General features: G+C 42.1%; 3 protein-coding genes across 18 annotated transcripts in view; 1 reads left to right on the top strand and 2 right to left on the bottom strand.

Moving 5' to 3' along the window:
- The window catches only part of LOC101940317 (S-adenosyl-L-methionine-dependent tRNA 4-demethylwyosine synthase TYW1), a 126,868-nt gene extending 120,466 nt beyond the window's left edge, over positions 1–6,402 (bottom strand). For 2 of the 9 annotated variants that reach the window (XM_008178895.4, XM_042857789.2), the window contains exons 1-6: positions 6,283–6,402; positions 5,017–5,324; positions 3,688–3,830; positions 2,748–2,888; positions 2,075–2,176; positions 1,141–1,335 (exon numbers count right to left, since the gene is read on the bottom strand). In XM_008178895.4, coding sequence (XP_008177117.2) covers positions 1,141–1,335; positions 2,075–2,176; positions 2,748–2,888; positions 3,688–3,830; positions 5,017–5,086 — 651 coding nt within the window. In that variant the 5' untranslated portion in view covers positions 5,087–5,324; positions 6,283–6,402. Of the gene's footprint in view, positions 1–1,140; positions 1,336–2,074; positions 2,177–2,747; positions 2,889–3,687; positions 3,831–5,016; positions 5,325–5,453 lie in introns of all 9 variants that reach the window. The other 7 variants (XM_008178893.4, XM_065572747.1, XM_024099731.3 and 4 more) reach the window with 5 other exon arrangements.
- SBDS (SBDS ribosome maturation factor) lies at positions 6,382–14,829 on the top strand. 2 transcript variants are annotated; one of them, XM_005283443.5, is made up of 5 exons: positions 6,382–6,632; positions 9,255–9,384; positions 10,534–10,734; positions 11,610–11,774; positions 12,526–14,829. In XM_005283443.5, the coding sequence occupies exons 1-5, from the start codon at positions 6,505–6,507 to the stop codon at positions 12,652–12,654; spliced, it is 753 nt and encodes a 250-aa protein (XP_005283500.2). In that variant the 5' UTR covers positions 6,382–6,504; the 3' UTR covers positions 12,655–14,829. The 2 variants fall into 2 exon arrangements, with proteins under 2 accessions (XP_005283500.2, XP_042713727.2); XM_042857793.2 differs by having other exon boundaries at positions 6,403–6,632; positions 11,595–11,774.
- The window catches only part of LOC101935768 (merlin-like), a 35,419-nt gene continuing 30,835 nt past the window's right edge, over positions 13,669–18,252 (bottom strand). For 6 of the 7 annotated variants that reach the window (XM_065572751.1, XM_024099734.3, XM_065572750.1 and 3 more), the window contains 2 exons: positions 17,554–17,763; positions 15,144–16,300 (listed from right to left, as the gene is read on the bottom strand). In XM_065572751.1, coding sequence (XP_065428823.1) covers positions 16,265–16,300; positions 17,554–17,763 — 246 coding nt within the window. In that variant the 3' untranslated portion in view covers positions 15,144–16,264. Of the gene's footprint in view, positions 16,301–17,553; positions 17,764–18,252 lie in introns of all 7 variants that reach the window. The other variant, XM_042857790.2, reaches the window with a different exon arrangement.

Here is an 18,252-nt window from a genome sequence, read left to right as displayed (position 1 = left end):
TTAGTCTTAAGAAAGGCTGAGGAGGGACCTGATAACAGTCTTCAAATCTGTTAAGAGCTGTTATAAAGAGGACTGTGTTCTGCATGTCCACTTGAGGTTGGAGAAGTAGTAATGGGCTTAATCTGCAGCAAGGGCGATTTACGTTAGATATTAGGAAAAACTTTCCAACTCTAAGCATAGTTAAGCTCTGGAAGAGGCTTCCAAAGAAGGTTGTGGAATCTCCATCATCAGAGGATTTTAAAAACAGGTTGGACAAACACTTGTCAGAGATGGTCTAGGTTTACCTGGTCCTGCTTCAGCGCAGGGGGCTGGACTTGATGACTTCTTGAGATCCATTCCAGCCCTGTATTTCTATCATTCTATAATAGATGTGTTTTAGGGGATAGTTTTTCACTTTAGAGCATTTGCTAGTAATAACAAAACCTATGTATGTACAATACCAGGTGTTGCCATCAGGCCATCAAGCACTGTACAAGTACATTAGTCTGATAAACTACATCTTTTTTTCTCTTTCTGATTTAGATAATCTCAGTCAGTTCATGGGGTTAAACACCATCAGACTATCATATAGCTGGCGAATATCAAGATTTACATGATCGAGTATAGTAAATGAAATGCAGAGAAAGGAGTACTTTAAAAAAGGGAGAGAGGCAATAATAAGTCAGTGGTTTATTTTGCCCTTTAAAAATCGTACTGAACAGCCTGTGACAAAACAAATATGACAGCTTTATCAACTAATTACTGGTTTTAAAAGCCTGGAAATTCAATGAGAGATTTACAAAACGTATTCTGTATATATTACAAAGGCTGGGGATCAGAGTTACTATATAGTTTTACAAGTGTCTGAACTACCATCCGGAGGAAAACACTCCACAGGTTAACATAGTACCAATGGGAATCATTCCTCTTCACTTTGATAGCGTGCTGCACTTGAAGGGGAGCTGGATCTGGCCTTAAATACTGCATCCTTTAAACATCTAATTTTCCAACTTCCTCTTAAAAGCAAGGAGTCTCAAGAACACTAACTGCCTAGCCCAAGAGGTGCAGAACACCATCAGTCTCACTGATGTCCGCAGACACGAAAGATGCTTAGCAATTCTTCAGGATCAGAAAACAAAAAGAAAATCCAGAGAAACTCACCGTGTTGTAGTGGTCCACATATACTGAATTTCCCAAGCCAAACACAGCGTATCTCATTCCTTTCAGATAGGTTTTGCCAAACCTAAAGTCATTCACAGCCTCTTCTAACCATTTGCAGAACCATGCTGCATTTTCAGTTGGCTGTCCATCAGTGTAGGTAGCAACCAGAAACACACAAATATTTTTGCTGGTTGCCTGAAGACAGTTTAGCAGAGGAAAAGAATATTTTAAAGGGATGATCAGTGGATTTTCTAAAACAACTTTAATATTAGAGTGTCAGGAAGAGAATGTTATTGTCTTTTTAGAAGTCTAGGTATGAAGTCTAGGGCAGAAAACCCTAGGCATGAAGCTGGTAAGTTCACTCTTTGTATAAACCATGGATTCAATAAATTAGGAAAAACTGTATTAATAAACATTTTGCCTCATACAGCATTTCCATTCAAAAATCTAAAGGAACTTTATGAACATTAACTAAATAAATCTCAACACCGCAGTGAGGTAGAGATGAATTACTATTACTCCCAGACAGGACACTGAGGCACAGTGAGGGACTTGAGTAATATCTCTATCTTACTGAGAAAGCTTGCAGCAGAACCAAAAAAAGAACTCAGATCTCCCAGGATCATAGGTCTGGGTTCTAGACAGAGACTATCATCCTACCTCCTCTTAGAAAAGAAATATCAAGTTGATATCAAATAAGGACCAATATTAAATTACTTCAAGGTGGTATTTTAGGCTGTAAGAAGCCCAGCATTGAAGGTTCCCATTTACCCCACAGATGCACTCTTCAACACAAATCTTGTGGGATTTGCAGGGAACTAGGGGAGGTCTGCAGGGAGATGCAGAAGACATCAGACCTCTCAACAGACCCAGGGAATTGTTACATTTATATATTTTACCTATCTAGGAAGGGGGAAGAAAGAAAAATACTAACCTCTTCGACTAGACAATCATCGGGATCATAGTCTCTCATGTTAATGATTTCTGCAGGCAAATTAAGGGAGAGAATAGCTTCAGCAAGAATTGTTGCAAATCCCTGGAGAGAGAGAGAGAGAGAGACATAGAAAGGCTATATCTGCAATAACCCAACCAAAAGAAGAGTCAAACAAATTCATGAGAGGGTGTTAGAAACTCACAAACCTTGTAACAAGAAGCTGATATTTCATATGGCTATCATGTACAGAAACAGAACAAAGATACCTATAAAACACACATTTTCTTTTTTTTAAAGTGAAATGCATTTTGTTTTGGAAAAAGTGAGTATTTCTACACACACACACAAAAAAATCACTCCACTTTATAATGTTTCTCTGTCAAAGACAAAAACTGATTAAAGCAGCATCTCTCCACACAAGGAGAGGAGTTTAAAGTGACACCAAAAGATTAATAGAGTATATTTTAAAGAGTTGATATAATAATCCCTTAGATTTTTAAAGATGAATAATTCTTTAAAATCTAATTTCCTCTTCACTTTTTTATTTTATTGGACAACAAAAACCTAGTCAATTTCACTTTCGGGTTCTTGAACCATGCACTGTTTGCAAGCCAAAGTTACACTTCAATAACATTTTGAATTAACTTTGTCCAAGTAAAATAAAATGACTTACCTTAGCAGTGCCAGTCTGAGAGCCATAGAAAACCTTCACCCCAGCAACATAAACCTCCTTCGTCTTTGGCATTGTATATCCATTTATCAGCACATCTTGTGTTACTTTAGATGGAGTTAGCTTCTCAGTGGATTTTTCATCCTACAAAACAATTGTAGTATCCCAATCTTACCCCTTTCAAACTCATCTTAAGCTAGTTTTCACATAAAACGCAAACTACCTAGTCAGATCTTCAGCATGGTTGGTGAGCTCTAGCAAATGTAACAGTGATAAGTTTTAGAGTTACCACTGGCCCATAAAAACAATCAACCTAGCATCCTCTCATTTAAATAAGCCACGTTACTGTAATCTGATCTCACACTATAGGGTGTGACTTGATCACAGCAGGTGTCTGAAGACATGCCTTCCTCCCATCCCACATATCTACACACTTACCCACAATACACAACTGAATATTTTATGAGGGAATTTTTACCCTCTTGACAGGCGTAATCCTGCTCCTAGTGAAATCATGGAACTTTTATCATTAACTTCAATGGGAACAGGACTTACTTCTCAAATATCAGGTGTTAGCAGCTGGCAGAGACAGGATTTGAAAAAGTGCTGGCCCAGTCCAGAATGGCAAATCTTCTTCACATAATAAACAGAGGTGATTATGTGAGATCAGTTCACATGTCACTTATAAGGCAGTAAAATAGTCAACAGGTATGTTTTTGTTATATTTCTAACACACGTCAAGTACTATGATTTTCGAGGATGCCAAACCACATTTAAACTTTAAGAAGTTAGAACTTGCACATGGCCTAGAGTGGACTATACTGAAATGAAATGCCACACTCCCACACCAAAGGAGGATACATTTCAGTAGTGGGTTAAAGGATTACTGTTGTATACTGCCAGTTGAAAGAATATAAATGCTAGAATTGTGAGTCTCACTTACCTGCTTTTTGGCTTTGGTGGCAATGAACTGAAAGCAGATCCAAATACCAATGCCAAAAGCCGCACAAGAGTAGATGTAAAACCTGTTTAGCCATATGGACATCAGATGAGTGTAGAAGTAGCTCCAAGTATCCGCTGATGCATCTAAAATGATAATAAATCATGACTGCCCTCTTCCAACTCAGCAAAAGCAGCAGCAGTTTCCTTCATCATCAATATAGCGGCAGAAACAGCATCCTACACCTCTCCCGTTGCTCACTGCTCCCAATCACACACACCTTCCCTTTGTGGAGTTTAAGGGTACATCTACACTACAGGGGGGAGTCGATTTAAGATACGCAAATTCAGCTACGTGAATAGCGTAGCTGAATTCGACGTATCGCAGCCGACTTACCCCGCTGTGAGGACGGCGGCAAAATCGACTTCTGCGGCTTTCTGTCGACGGCGCTTACTCCCACCTCCGCTGATGGAGTAAGAGCGTCGATTCGGGGATCGATTGTCGCGTCCCGATGGGACGCAATAAATCGATCCCCGAGAGGTCGATTTCTACCCGCCAATTCAGGCGGGTAGTGTAGACCTAGCCTAAGATACATTCAGCTGCCTGTAATTAACACCCTTGAACCCTGGCTGGAAATTAACACCCGAAAGCCAACATTAGCTGGCTCAGAGGTGCTTCCCCAGGAGCACCACTGGAGAAAGGCACAGCAGTAATTCAGGGTTACCTTTATATTATTGTTTTCTACATTTCTCTGATACTAACAGATTTCACTCTGGGTGTTTCCACCAGAGACATGTTCCAATCTCATTTCTATTTGTAAAGCCAACCTGCACTCGAGTGGTCCCAGCAGCCCTAAGGTTTCAAGATATTGGTCACAGGGGTCACCCCTTCCAGGCTTGGCACTAATTTGACTTCTTTTTAAAAGAATAAGCAATTGAATGTGTGTTGCACGCAGACCTAACAGTAGCAAGCAAGTGAGCCCGTTCCCACCTTGCTGGGAGCAGCAGGACAACAGGTTATTCCTGATGTGTTATGGTTAAATCAGTTTTCAGAGTAGCAGCCGTGTTAGTCTGTATCCGCAAAAAGAACAGGAGTACTTGTGGCACCTTAGAGACTAACAAATTTATTAGAGCATAAGCTTTCGTGGGCTACTGCCCACTTCTTTGGATGCATAACATATTATGTTAGTCTCTAAGGTGCCACAAGTACTCCTGTTCTTTTTGCGGTTAAATCAGTGTCGTTTCAGTTTAATAAGAGCTATATCCTCTGTCAAGGCACTAACTACAACGATCCCCTAAAAATCATCAGGTATCTCTACACAATAGTACTTACCCATGGCATGAGCGTCAGCACAAGCAGCCAGGATAGTTAGAACCTGAAACACCAGCCAAAAATTCAGCATTCCAGAGCGTGATGTGGCAATTTGCAGCTACCCTTCTACGTTTTAGGTAACAAAATTAACTAGGACAGAGAAATCCCCACGAGCTCCTGGGGGCAGCCATGCTGTTTGCAGAGGAATGCTGGGAGTCTGGGCGTTTGTTTTTTCCCCTTCCTCCCCACTTCACTTTATAGATTGCTACTGATGAAAAGGAAGCTATACAGAGCTCAGGGCTGGTGTGGCAGTGTTTTCTTCCTCGTGCCTAGAAAACAAAAACACACGCGATCACAAACACTCTAAACATTTACAATCATAGAAAAACAATCTCTCAGACGCAAAAACATCAGATAGGCAGTGCAACTTCACCGGGCTAAAGAAATGGGATACTAACCTAATACAGCAAAGACAATCACGGGAGGCGGGAGCGCCCGATCCTACAGATACACCCCACACGCAATCGCATAGAAACAGAATACCATGAACACAGTCACAGAAACACACTGAAGCACGGAGCAGAAACTCAGCCCGCCAGGGAAACACACGCTACAAAACCACACAGAGTCAAGCCACTCTCAGCCCCTTCTCACCCACAATCCCAGGAGTACAGTCACCCACGCCAGCCGACCCTCTGCAGCATGTCACTCTTATTGATGAACCCCACGCAGAAGCCATTTGCATCCATGCCCCAGAGAAGGGAGACACACGGCCCGGAAGACACGGTGATGGGCGCGTGGGTTTGACAGTAAAACTGCGCGGGGTGTGTGAGCTCCCCCGGCGGGGGCTGTCTCGGGCCCCTCCACAGCACCCTGTCCGGTGACGGTGCTCCGTGCATAGCCCTATTGCGATGCACTAATACCCCATCGCGCACTCATATGCATGAATACTCATGGAGGTGTGGCCCGTTGGGGTCTGGTATGTGGCTGAGGGCAGGCACAGGCGTGTTTCTCTCTGGGCGGCCCCCCGGTGCCCACAAGCCAGGGGAACCGGGCACGGGGCAGGGGGGGGATTTGCCCCCCACTCACATCGGCTCAGGGCCCTGCTTTCAAACCGCCCCTCTCCCGGGGGGCCCAGGTCAGCCCCCCACGCAGGGTGCCACAGCGCTGGGAGAGCCAAGAGCCCGGGTGCCGCGGCCTGGCGCTCTCCCCCCGGGAAGACTGGGCCCCTGCGAGGGGGAACTGACCCCACGCGCGAGGAGAAGTAGCGCGCGCGCGCACACCCACCCCGCGCGCGCTCTTCTCCCTCTGTGGCCGCTGCCCCGGAACCCTGGATTCCCGGGCTTCGTTTCCCCGCCCGGACGCCTTTCGGCGGCCCCCCGAGCCGCCTGTTTCCGGAGTTGCGCTGACGTCACAGGAGGAGGCGGTGGCTAATAACAGTGGCGCAGCGCTGCTTGTTGACAGACCTCTCAGCCGCCTGACGGGCCCCGGGCTCCTTGCACCGCCGCTATGTCCATCTTCACCCCCACCAACCAGATCCGCCTCACCAACGTGGCCGTGGTGCGCACCCGGCGCGCCGGGAAGCGCTTCGAGATCGCCTGCTACCGCAACAAAGTCATGGGCTGGCGGAGCGGGGCGTGAGTACAGGCCGGGGCCGGGCTGCAGGGGCGGTAAGGGGCTGGGGAGAAGGCGGGTGCTAGGGCGGGGGGGATGGGGAGGAGGGAGAAATGGGGTAGGGCGTGGAGGGGGTGTGGGGGGGCTTGGGGCAGGGATGGGGGTGGTAAGGGGCTGGGGAGAGGGCGGGCACTAGAGTGGAGGAGGGAGATATGGGGTAGGGCGTGGAGGGAGTGTGGGGGGGCTTGGGGCAGGGATGGGGGCGGTAAGGGGCTGGGGAGAGGGCGGGCACTAGGGTGGAGGAGGGAGATATGGGGTAGGATGTAGAGGGGATGTGGGGGGGCCTTGAGGTAGGGCTGGGGGGCGGTAAGGGGCTGGGGAGAAGGTGGGCGCTAGGGGGATGGGGTAGGGGTGGCGGGAGGAGGGAGAGATGGGGTAGGGCGTGGAGGGAAGATGGGGGGAGGTCTGAGGCAGGTGCAGGGCTGCTGGGAAGAAGGGGAGTCTTGTGCTGGGCCAAGAGGGGGGTGAGGGTCTGAGGACATTTGAGGGGTTGGGGTGGGACCCCCTCGCTAGGGGGTTTCTGGAGGGGAGGAGATTCGGCTATCTGAGGGCTGGGACGGAAGGGGGTGGGTGCCCCAGGTGGTGCTGGGAAGTGCCTTATCTAAATAGGTGCCTGTCAACATCCAGCTCTTAGTGAAATGGACCAGGCCAGGACTCACCCGTACCCTACTCCTCTAGCTGGTGCTAACACTTACAGAGCAGAGGTAACTTGCCCTCATCCCACTCGAGGAGGGATTCCCACCCAGGTATTGGGGGAGCTGTTTGCAGCGTGTAGGGAAGCTAGGAGTCAGCCCTGACCTGCGTTACTGACAGAGGGTCTGAAAGCACCTACTCTGTCTACTTGCGGGCTATCTGGAACTTGAAGAATCAGCTAGAGGCATGGAGTCCATGCACATAAGTTAAATTTTGTAGATGCTCTCATTCAGGAGTAAACATGGCCTTAGTTTCCTGTAACTAAGCATGGTCTACACTCAGGCTATGTCTACATTACCACTTATGTCAGTATAAGTCAGCCCCTGAGTGACATAAGTTGCATGGACCTAAACACTGGTGTGGACAGCACTATGGCAGTGGGAGAGCTTTTTCCACTGACATAGGTGCTGCCGCTTGTTGGGAGTAGATTAACTGAGTCGATGGGAGAGGTCTCTCCCGTCTGCTTAGAGCGGCTACACTATAGAGCTCACAGCAGCACTCTCTAGTGTAGCCATAGCCTTAAAAGTTAGGCTGAGGTAGCTATATTAGTCAGGGGTATGAAAAAACACACCCTTGAGTGCTGCAGTTTTGTCAATGGAAGAATGCTTCTATCAACCTAGTTACTGTCAGTTGGGGAGGTGGTGTTCCTGCATTGGTGTAGGCTGCATATATGCTACGGGGTTATGCCAGCGTAGTCTCCTGGATCCTCCTTGCATCTTTCCTTGCCCTTTGAAGGTATCTTCACACCTTTAGTTTATTTGCCTTAACTTTTCTAAATGTCCTCCTACTCTCTGCATGAGGAAGTGTCCCTCCTTTGAAACTGTAGCTCCTTTTCTTCTTGTGGATGTTGTTTTACTTCAGGATTTAGAAATACACTCTGTTACCACTGCCAGTTTTTACTGCTCTTATTTGGAAAATATTGATCTGTTTTGTTTGTTGCAATGTTTGTACAGGGGCTTGCAGTTGGCAGTGCTTGTTTTATGTTTCTGCACCAGTAATGTTGAAGAGGCAACAGCGGTTTGAGAATAAAGTCCTCTCCCTGCAGTAACTATGAATCAAAAACTCCCATTTCATATGTCTTTCTCTCTGGGACTTATATTATCCCTATCAGCATAATGTTTGAATGCCTATTGAGAGCCTTTTATATTTCATTGTCTCAACCATGTTTTTTCTTTAGCTTCTCTGACATAGCTAAGGGTTTAACTTTGAAAAAAATCAAAGACTAGTCCCACAAAATTAATATTTTATATGTCATATTTGGAGTCCTAAAGGAACATTAATGACTGCACAGACTTAACTAGCCATTGTTTAACCCCAGCATCTAATTTTTTTTTGTGAAAACCAACTCTTAAACGTTGACATTTTTAAAAATTCCAGTGAAAATAGTTCTCTATAAACAAAAACATTCGGCAGTCCATGCAATGCAAATGTTTCAGCATCGAGAACCAAAATATGAGACCGACTTAATTGATTTTCATGGTTCCAGCTGCAAGAAGTGATTGAAAGTAAACAAGCAGTATAAACTAGAGGAAATGTTAAAATCCTTTCCTTTTTAATAACCAACATGGTGATAGTAATCTAGGAAGGAAATTTGTTTCTCATTTAAGTCACTTGATGGTGTCCTCTTAAGAAGTTAGTAATGAATTAACTACTCCATAAAGCTACAAAAGGCATCTTCATGTTGTGTTAGATAGAGTTAGGTTTACGGAGGGCCCCAAATAGCATTCCTCCTGGGGAGAAGGTCCGATAGCTGCCCACACTCAAGTTCCCAGCTTCCACTAATTGGTGCCCTAGCCTCAGATGCAGAGTAGGGGGCCACAAGACTACTCCCTGCTAGTTAATGCTATGCTTGCATGTGTTTTCTAATTGTGAATACAATTGTTATTTACCAGTGAAAAAGACATTGATGAAGTTCTACAGACCAACACAGTATTTGTAAACGTCTCTAAAGGTCAAGTTGCAAAGAAGGAAGATCTCCTCAAAGCTTTTGGAACTGATGACCAAACAGAAATCTGCAAGACGGTAGGTCCTCTATACATGAAAGCATAGAGTTAACACACCTTATTGTGAATCACAAAAGACTCTAGCCTTCCTCCATTAAAATTTAGCTAAACTGAATATCCATCTGTTAATTGATGCTGTTAGACTTTAATGACTTTTCTAGTATATTACTTATTTTGTTTTCTATTATTGATCACAGTTTTGGGTAAACATATTTTTCCCTTCTCTTTGGAAATAAAGTGGTTTAAAATCTGTGGTCTTCAGCAACACCACTTTGTGCTTGTCATGTGTTCCTCACGGATCTCGTGAGCAAAGCAGGGTCATATCAGATCAGTAGACTGATGGGGGATGTCCATGCAATGCCTAGTTGTTATAGGCAGGTATGTTGCTGATTCAGTAAAGGATACTTTTCCCTTTCAGTCACTACTGAACCAGCTTCCTGATGGGGAGGGAAGGAGCATTCTTCTTGATATCTGATCTTTCTAGTGAGATATTTATAAAACTGAGTTCTGACCACTTGAACTTTTTATATAGCATCATTAGGATGCATTGTCCTTTACAGACATGTCAAAGCAAGGTCACCGTCCCAAAGAACTTTAGCTAGACCAATTCCCAATGTAAGATAGGGATGGAGGAAGAAATGTAATAAAGTTTTATTTCACAAGTGTCTTGATCCAAAAGATTTTTTTTGTTATATTGGTCTATTTATAATGTAATAGGAATGAGTGGGGATGAATAGTAAATCTGCATTTTTAATCAAACAAGATATTCAGTAATGCTGTTTGTTTTGAAATAGTTTCAGTGTTCAATAAACCTGTTACATTTTTATTTTTTTGGTCCCCTTGTTGGTACACTTATATAAACTGTTAACTTCATTTGTAGGATTTGACCCTTATCTGAAAAACACTAGTTTCCTTTTTATAGTTTAATGAGACCAGCATTACACTTTTGCATAAGGTTTTTTTTTGTATTATGAAAAAATTCTAGTGTTATACTTGACATGCTGCAGAATAACCTAGTCAAGTTAAAGATATATACACAAATTAAGCTAAGACATACTGTAATTGTTACTCTGAAAACAAGTCAATAACTTTCCCAGAGCTATTCTTCAGTCAAATATGTATTATTACTATTGAATATAATTTTTCATTCTTGATTAATCACTTCTAGATTTTAACAAAAGGGGAGTTGCAGGTATCTGACAAAGAGCGACACACACAATTGGAGCAGATGTTTAGAGACATTGCAACTATTGTCGCTGAGAAATGTGTGAATCCTGAAACAAAGAGGCCATACACAGTAATCCTTATAGAAAGAGCCATGAAGGATATCCACTATTCTGTTAAACCAAACAAGAGCACCAAACAGCAGGTCTGTATCAGTTCCCAAAAATTCTGTTTTCACTTAAAAGAATTTTTGTATATAGTTTCCTTATTAACATCCACAGGAGTCACTTGAACCTAAATCTAAGGATGGTAAGTGAGCATTGTTTGACAGACAGAGGTGGCATAGGAGCTGAATGTTAGAAAGAAACACTTGTATTCTGAAACTTTGTAGTTTTGGTTTGTATCTGCCTACAGATTTCAGAGTAGCAGCCGTGTTAGTCTGTATCCGCAAAAAGAACAGGAGTACTTGTGGCACCTTAGAGACTAACAAATTTATTAGAGCATAAGCTTTCGTGGATTACAGTTTCACTCTATATGCATCCGAAGAAGTGGGCTGTAGTCCACGAAAGCTTATGCTCTAATAAATTTGTTAGTCTCTAAGGTGCCACAAGTACTCCTGTTCTTCTAACTACAGATTATTAAAACAGCAGCAAAGTTGGGTGTAAAACAAAAGCAAGACTCACTGCTTATGCTTTCTTCTTACCTCCTGTGGTTCAGTGGGACAGTGTGTTTATCCTTAATTTTTTGAATGTCCTGACTTTTTTATAGTTTTGATATAACCACCTTGTTTAACATTTCCTGCTTTTCTGACACCTTAAGTCCAATTCCAGCAATACTTTATTGAGATCTGCCTTTTCATGTTAATCAGTTCTGATTGGAATATACCAAACATATTCCTGGAGAATTCCAGTAGACGGTACCAAGGAATGTTTCTGGAGCATCTATAAGCAGTTGTAAATAATGCTAAACCTGAGTGTGGGATATGGTGCTATGTAAATAACAAATGAGCATATGCATGGTGTCAAGTATCGGGGGTAAATGAGCATATGTGAATTTCATTTGTAGTTAATGTCTTTGCAGGCTTTGGAAGTGATCAGACAGTTAAAGGAGACTATGCAGATTGAGCGGGCTCACATGAGACTGCGGTTTATTCTCCCAGCAAAAGAGGGCAAGAAGCTAAAAGAGAAGCTCAAACCACTGATCAAAGTTATAGAGAGTGAAGACTTCGATGAGCAGTTAGAAATTGTAAGAATCTAGTTTCTATAGTCAATTTTTCTACATTTAGTTGTGTTCTTTTGAAGGCTACATGTAAAACCTGTGTTTGGGTTAGCTGAAATTGTAATTTTGGGTTTTGGGTATTGTTTTGGTTTTTTAAATTCTTCATGGTCTTAGTGACTGCTTTCAAGCCTTTAAAAGGCTCAGGACTGTCAGAACACTTGCTTGAGAAACGAGAGTTCTTGACTCAATCATCTACCTGTACCCATATTTGTTGTAGAATTGCTGGCTCAAACTTTAAAAAGTACAATGCATCACTGCTAAAAGTTGCTGTGTTTAACTTCTTCCTTTTCTCATTTTGCCAGTCCCCTATATGTTAGGATGGTAAATTTTAATTGTCTTACAGTGCAAAACACATGCACCATATCTTACTGCAATTCAGTTCTGACCGTACTGTAACTTATTTAAAAGGTATTCCACCAAAATAACTATAAACAAGATCTGTAATTAGTAATACTTTGGGCTACTTACAACAGACTGGGCTTCTTCTGCAATTTCACTGCTGTATTATTAGCAGGTTGAGCATTGGCAGGTGGAGCTGCAAAACTCCCTCAAACAAAAGATGGATCCATGTGGATTGTTTAAATATAAGCTTTTAGGGAGGTGGAAAAGTTTTCTTAACTCCTAGTGGGTCAGTCATCTCTGTATATTAAATTGCCATAGGAGAAAAGGACACAGTGTTGGCTAAAATCTTCACTGACTGATATGTAAAATGTTTCAGGTGTGCCTCATTGATCCAGGCTGCTTCAGGGAGATCGACGAACTGATCCGGTGTGAGACTAAAGGGAAAGGCTCGCTCGAAGTGCTCAGTCTGAAAGATGTGGAAGAAGGAGATGAAAAGTTTGAATAAAACCCTTCCACCAACATCACTTTTGTGGCAAACACTATAAAGAGGCAGAGTTAGGCCACCTCATTCTGTTAAGGTTTTTGTTTTTCCAACCTATTGCTGCCAAATAATTGCTGTCACTAGCTCTATTTGGGATTATTCCAGGCCGTGTTTCCTTGCATTTGTCTGGGTAACAAGTGCCTTTTAATAAAGAGGTGTTTGAGTGTTCGATTTGCACTAAGCATAAAGTTATAGGACTTAACAGTGAAAGGCTATACTAGCTTTGTTTTGGTGTGGGTATTGATTATATTGGTGTTCATCTGCACCAAGCCCTTTTCCCTTTAATTTAGTGCTGGGTGGAAGGCTGCATCTATCCCAGAGCCGTTTATTGCGTATGAGGAGAAACATGCACAGACAAAAGAATTAAATGAAGTGTCACTCTTAAAACAGTGCATGGAGTTACTGTGTATATTATTAACCTTGTTTAATGGCAGCATTAAACATGAGTGACCTAGACTGCCACATGCTACTGCTAGAGAAATTTCACTATTTGTAAATAGACCATTCTTATATATTTTATTCATGGGATACATGCAAAATATACATCCTAACCTGGAGAAAAGTGTTCCCCTAATTCATTCTTTCAACTGTTAAATGAATTATAATATATATAAAGTATTTTATAGGATCTGGCACTAGTGTAGTGGTCCTTTATGCTTCTGTGAGGCTGAAGCTGTGCTCCCAAAATATGCAAAAATTCACTACTAAAATAAACCTGATCTAGACTAGGTAAAGGAATCTGCTCCTTGAGATAGAGAAGCTCCCAGCGTACCTTAGTTTTCCCCTGCTGGACTTGTATATGTTCCTTTCCTTATCCAAGATAAAAGCCAAAATGCTTTAAACCTCTCTAGTATCTTCATGTTCAACCCTTTGTGTGTCTTGCTGATGTCCACACACACTTTCTACCAACCCACCTGCTGCAGAAGACAGCACTCTAAACTACTTTGCTAAAATTACAGTACAGTTTTTCAAACAAGATAGTATATGAATAATACAGCTAAGCAGCTCTAAGATGTATTCATACTTCCTGAGGCAGAATACACAATAGTGGGGAAAGAGTAAATGATATTAACTTGGCCTACCCATCCATGGATTGTTCAAGGATAAACATGGAGTTTAAATGGAGCCCTTGGCATTAAACATCAACTTCTGTGACAGTAGTATGATGCAGCAAAATATGCATTAGTTGTTTGGTACCATTTCTGTTTCCTAGTTTAGGGGATGAGCCAGTACTGTGGTCACTTGCTGCCTCCTAGAGGGAAGTGGCATATGTATTTTGTGACAGGTGTCAGCTGTCCTCTGATTTGATGCATACAGTTTCTGTGAAGACCTAGATGATGATAGCAATATCTGTTTGTTGTAGTTATAAACTAACACACAAGTACCTAGCAAAGCCCCTCTGTGCCCCTCAGGAATTTACCTCCCCTTTAGTTTGACAGCCTGAGCTTGTTCATGGGTCAGATTGCAGGGGAGGCCAATAAGAAATGTAAAAGTACTTAAGTTGCATTGGAGTTTAAGTCCCACTGATAGTCAGTGGGATATGGGTTCCTTAGTCATTAAGCATTTTGAAAATTGAAATTACCTGTGTGATTTTGCTGCCATGTCTTCTTATGTGGACATACATTAGACTAAGTGGCTACACACAAACTATACTAGTACAGTTAAGCTGGCACATTTCCCCATGTTGATAAGCCATTGATTGTGCTCATCTTTGAGATGGTTGAGCACCAAAGATACTTATCAGTATCAATATCCCATTGAGATTAACTGGGCAATTCATTACTCTTATCTAGTGTTTTGGGTTGCCGACAGCTTCAGCCATCACTGCATCCATAATGATTAGAGCTGTTTTTCTTTAGGGATAAAGCATAGTTTCTGAAGAGCAAACTTGGGAGCTAGCAGGAGAAAGAGGAGTTGCATAATTTAGCAGAATCCAGTTCACAAACTTGGGGAGGGGAGGGAGGGGGGGAGTCTATTTCCATGTAAAGCCTTCTCTAGAATTTGGGTGAATTGTTCAGGTTTTTTCTTAGTAGAGGGAGTTCCTTTTTGATTTTTTGTAATTTATGTACAGTTGGTTTGTTTAGTATTTATGGGTCAGGAAGAATGGCTGACAACATCAAAATAAACCTTATTAAAGTTGTTGACTAGCCCATGTGTTGACTTTCAGCTCTACTTCAACTAACACCTGTACTTCCTTGCACAGTGTTTTCCTGAATATGGATACAAATCAATTTCTTTTCCAGAAGATACATGTAGAGGTTTTAATTGTCAACTTGCTGTTTAGAGGATAAGCAAGTTAAGTGAGGAAGTAGAGATGAAGACTAGTAAAGAAGCACATGTAGTACACCTACCTTGTCAGTGCTCAGAGCTGAAAAACTTTCAGTAGTTCATACTCTGCCTTTAAAGCTAAATCCAAGCAATATATACACATACACATTTAAAAAGCTGACAGCTAGAAGGAATTGAAGCTTTATTCAATATACTTTAGATTTTTAACTTATAGGAGTAGATGTTTATGAACATTAACATCCATTTTTACTCTGTCCTGCATGTTCAACATATTTTAGCTACAATTTTGTATTGTCTACTTCCATAGAAGTCTGTATGAAGATCTCAGTTAAATATACATTTAATGCACAACATCCTCAAGTATAAAGTGGTTCTACTGATAAAGTAGATGCTGGGTGGTAGATACCATGTTTAGTCTTCATCAGAGACGAGTCCCTCTTTAGCAGATACCAGTTAGGTGTCCTTTGTCTCTAGTACTTAAACTTCTCTGAGCCAGTAAGTTATGCAGTCTTCTACAGGTGGCAGCAACAAAGGTATTCCACACTATCACAAAAACCATATAGAAACAGAAGCCTTGCACTTCCACACTAAGGATTCATTCATATCTCCATGAGACATCAAAATAGATGTATTAAGACCTACCAAAAAAGCCTGTCTAGCTCTTAATTCTAAATTTAGGATTGGACTGTCTCTAATAGAAATACAAGTCAAGTATGTGGACAGTCTGTTATGTTTAGGGATAAGAAGTGAAAAATGTTCTGTGGACTAACTATGCTGAAACAGGCTTTAGAAGTGTCCCACCAGCTGCTAAGACTTAAAAACATAAAGTCATGTGTGCTCTGTGTAAATTTTTTTATAAAAGCAGGAATTTTCCTAAACATCTCCTCCTCCCCCAGTGTGTTCCACTGACTATTTGCTACTCTCTTTGCTTTAAAAGGTCCTGTATTTCAGCGGTGCTCTGTAGTTTAAAAAGCACTTTAGGATAAAAGGCATTTTAAATGTAAAATGTTCTCACGAAACACAAATGATGTAACTTGGCTCTTATATTATTTCACGTTTGCCACTATGAAAGATGCTTGTCATTTTCAGTGCTACAGGCATACGCTGCCTCTCTGGACACTGAGCAGCACCACACTCTCATTACAGGATATGTTTTGATGCTGACATCGAGTAGCTAAAGGTATGTAGTGGTTTTGTGTAAGTAACTTGTGGCAGCCAAATGGATTACTCCGAAGTTCTGCCTATTCACTTCTTGATGAAAGCATTACTGAATTGCAGAGACGCTTCAAATGTAGATCACGTCCGAGTCTTGCTGCTGAACCTACGTGCAAATCAAAGAAGTTATTTCCACCCTAAAGTTCTGTTTAAGCATATGAGTGGGAGCCAGGAATTCCTTAGCTCTTAAGCTTGGCTTTGACATCAACTCTGTGGCCTTGAGGAAGTCACATCAAAATTGCTTGACTTTTTTTCCTGTCTTCCCCATGGAAGTTTTCACACTGACAGACATTACTTTGCAGTTTGGATTCTATTTTCTTAAAACAATTACCTTATTATTTGCATTAGGAAGATGCTGCTTCTGTCCAACCGCATTGGACTTTGTATCTTACAATTCTATGCCTACAGTCTGCAAGTTAAGGTCATGTGACAGTCTCTAGTGATTCTGAAAAATCTTTACCATAAATATACGAAGCACAGCTCAAGTTTATTGATCATAGAATAGAAACTCTTGCCCTAGCCTCATTCACAGACAAATGTTCCTTTAAACCTCCAGTTAGTTCTCGGGCAACCAGCACAATTAGTAGTGCATAAATAAAGTTACTTGTTGGTAACTGTTCAGTAACAGTTGCCTGCCCTTAAACTAGTCTCACATTCAGAATAGGATTCCTACACCCCTCCAATCCTCACTCCAGTTAGTCAACTCTAGAAGCAGACTGAGCTTTTATATCCCCCCCCCAATGTATTCACTCGCATGGAAGGAGCCAACCATACAAGAACACAGGGTCTCCCTCATGGACCCACACAGCACTGGTGTGAAACAGCTGATAGAGCGGCGGTGTTCTATGACCATTGCCACATAAGAGCTGAATTGTAGGCGGTCTGGTCAATTTCTGTTACTGGTATCTTATTACCTGCCCCTTAATGCTGGAAGTTAGGTTTTCACAGCCATAAATACTAGTGCAGAAGGGAATCATGTTTAGGTTTTAAACTGTTGATGCCAGCACTGAGGACATATTAATTTACTTTCAAGCTTGGTCAAACTATAAAGAAAATACAGCTATTGAATACAAATCCTCTTGTTGTCTAACAGGATTTATCTTTCATTCATAGTCCAGCTTTGATCACAGGTGGAATGGAGTCAGCTGATCTCATCCTAGCCCCTGTGATGCCCATCTTACAAGCTGCCTTAAATGGCATGAAACTGAAGGACTAGAATAACTAGCAGTCCTTCACAGTTTGGGATTGAGGGGCACTGGCAGAGTTGGGTGGGAGAAGCTTGCCCAACCTATTAATTCCTTACTTTCACAAGCACTAAATTCATTCACATGTTGGGAAAATACATATAAATCCCATTACCTTTATAATCTGTTTTCTAGTTCCTGTCCCCACATTGCTGGCAACCAAGGTATTTGTTTGAAAAGTTGACTTTTCCACAGGCACTGTATGTTGATTCTTGTTGGTACATGGCCAGCTGCTTGTGGCATTTAATGGATAAGCTGGGAAGGGCTTTCCAAGATTTATATCCAACAAGTCTCCAGCTCCAAAGGTTTTCATCCATGAGGGAGCCTTTAAAGGACAGAATATGTGAAATAGTGTTCTCACTCCATCAGCTCACGTTAAGCCAAAGGCATAAATACATGGACCTGAAATTATAGGAGCCTTCTCTCACCCAAGCCTCCCTTTTTTGTCTCTAATGTGTGTTACTCTAAGTCTAAGACAAATTTCTACTAGGTTTGGAGAAATCTGGAAGGGCTGGGGCCTATTACTGTTGCACCGGTCCAGAAAGGGGCTCAAAAGTTTGTTTGCTAAATCAAAAGAATCTAGCATAAAAAGCTGACCTCTCTCTCACACACACACACACACACACACACACACACACACACACACACACACACAATGAAGTAGAAAGAGACTGATTACAACTATGCCACATTTAACTGTTTTGAGCTTGCAAGAGCTTATTTTGCCCAACAGCCTTCAACCTTTATGGGACTCTTCCTGGGAGCTCACAATCTTTGACTGTTATACATTTGAGGGGATTCCTCCCATAAAACG

Source organism: Chrysemys picta, chromosome 19 (genome assembly GCF_011386835.1).
Source record: "Chrysemys picta bellii isolate R12L10 chromosome 19, ASM1138683v2, whole genome shotgun sequence".
In the NCBI taxonomy this organism is placed as follows: domain Eukaryota; kingdom Metazoa; phylum Chordata; order Testudines; family Emydidae; genus Chrysemys; species Chrysemys picta.
The sequence above is the reverse complement of the archived record's forward strand: the minus strand, read 5'-3'. Positions and strand labels throughout refer to the sequence as shown.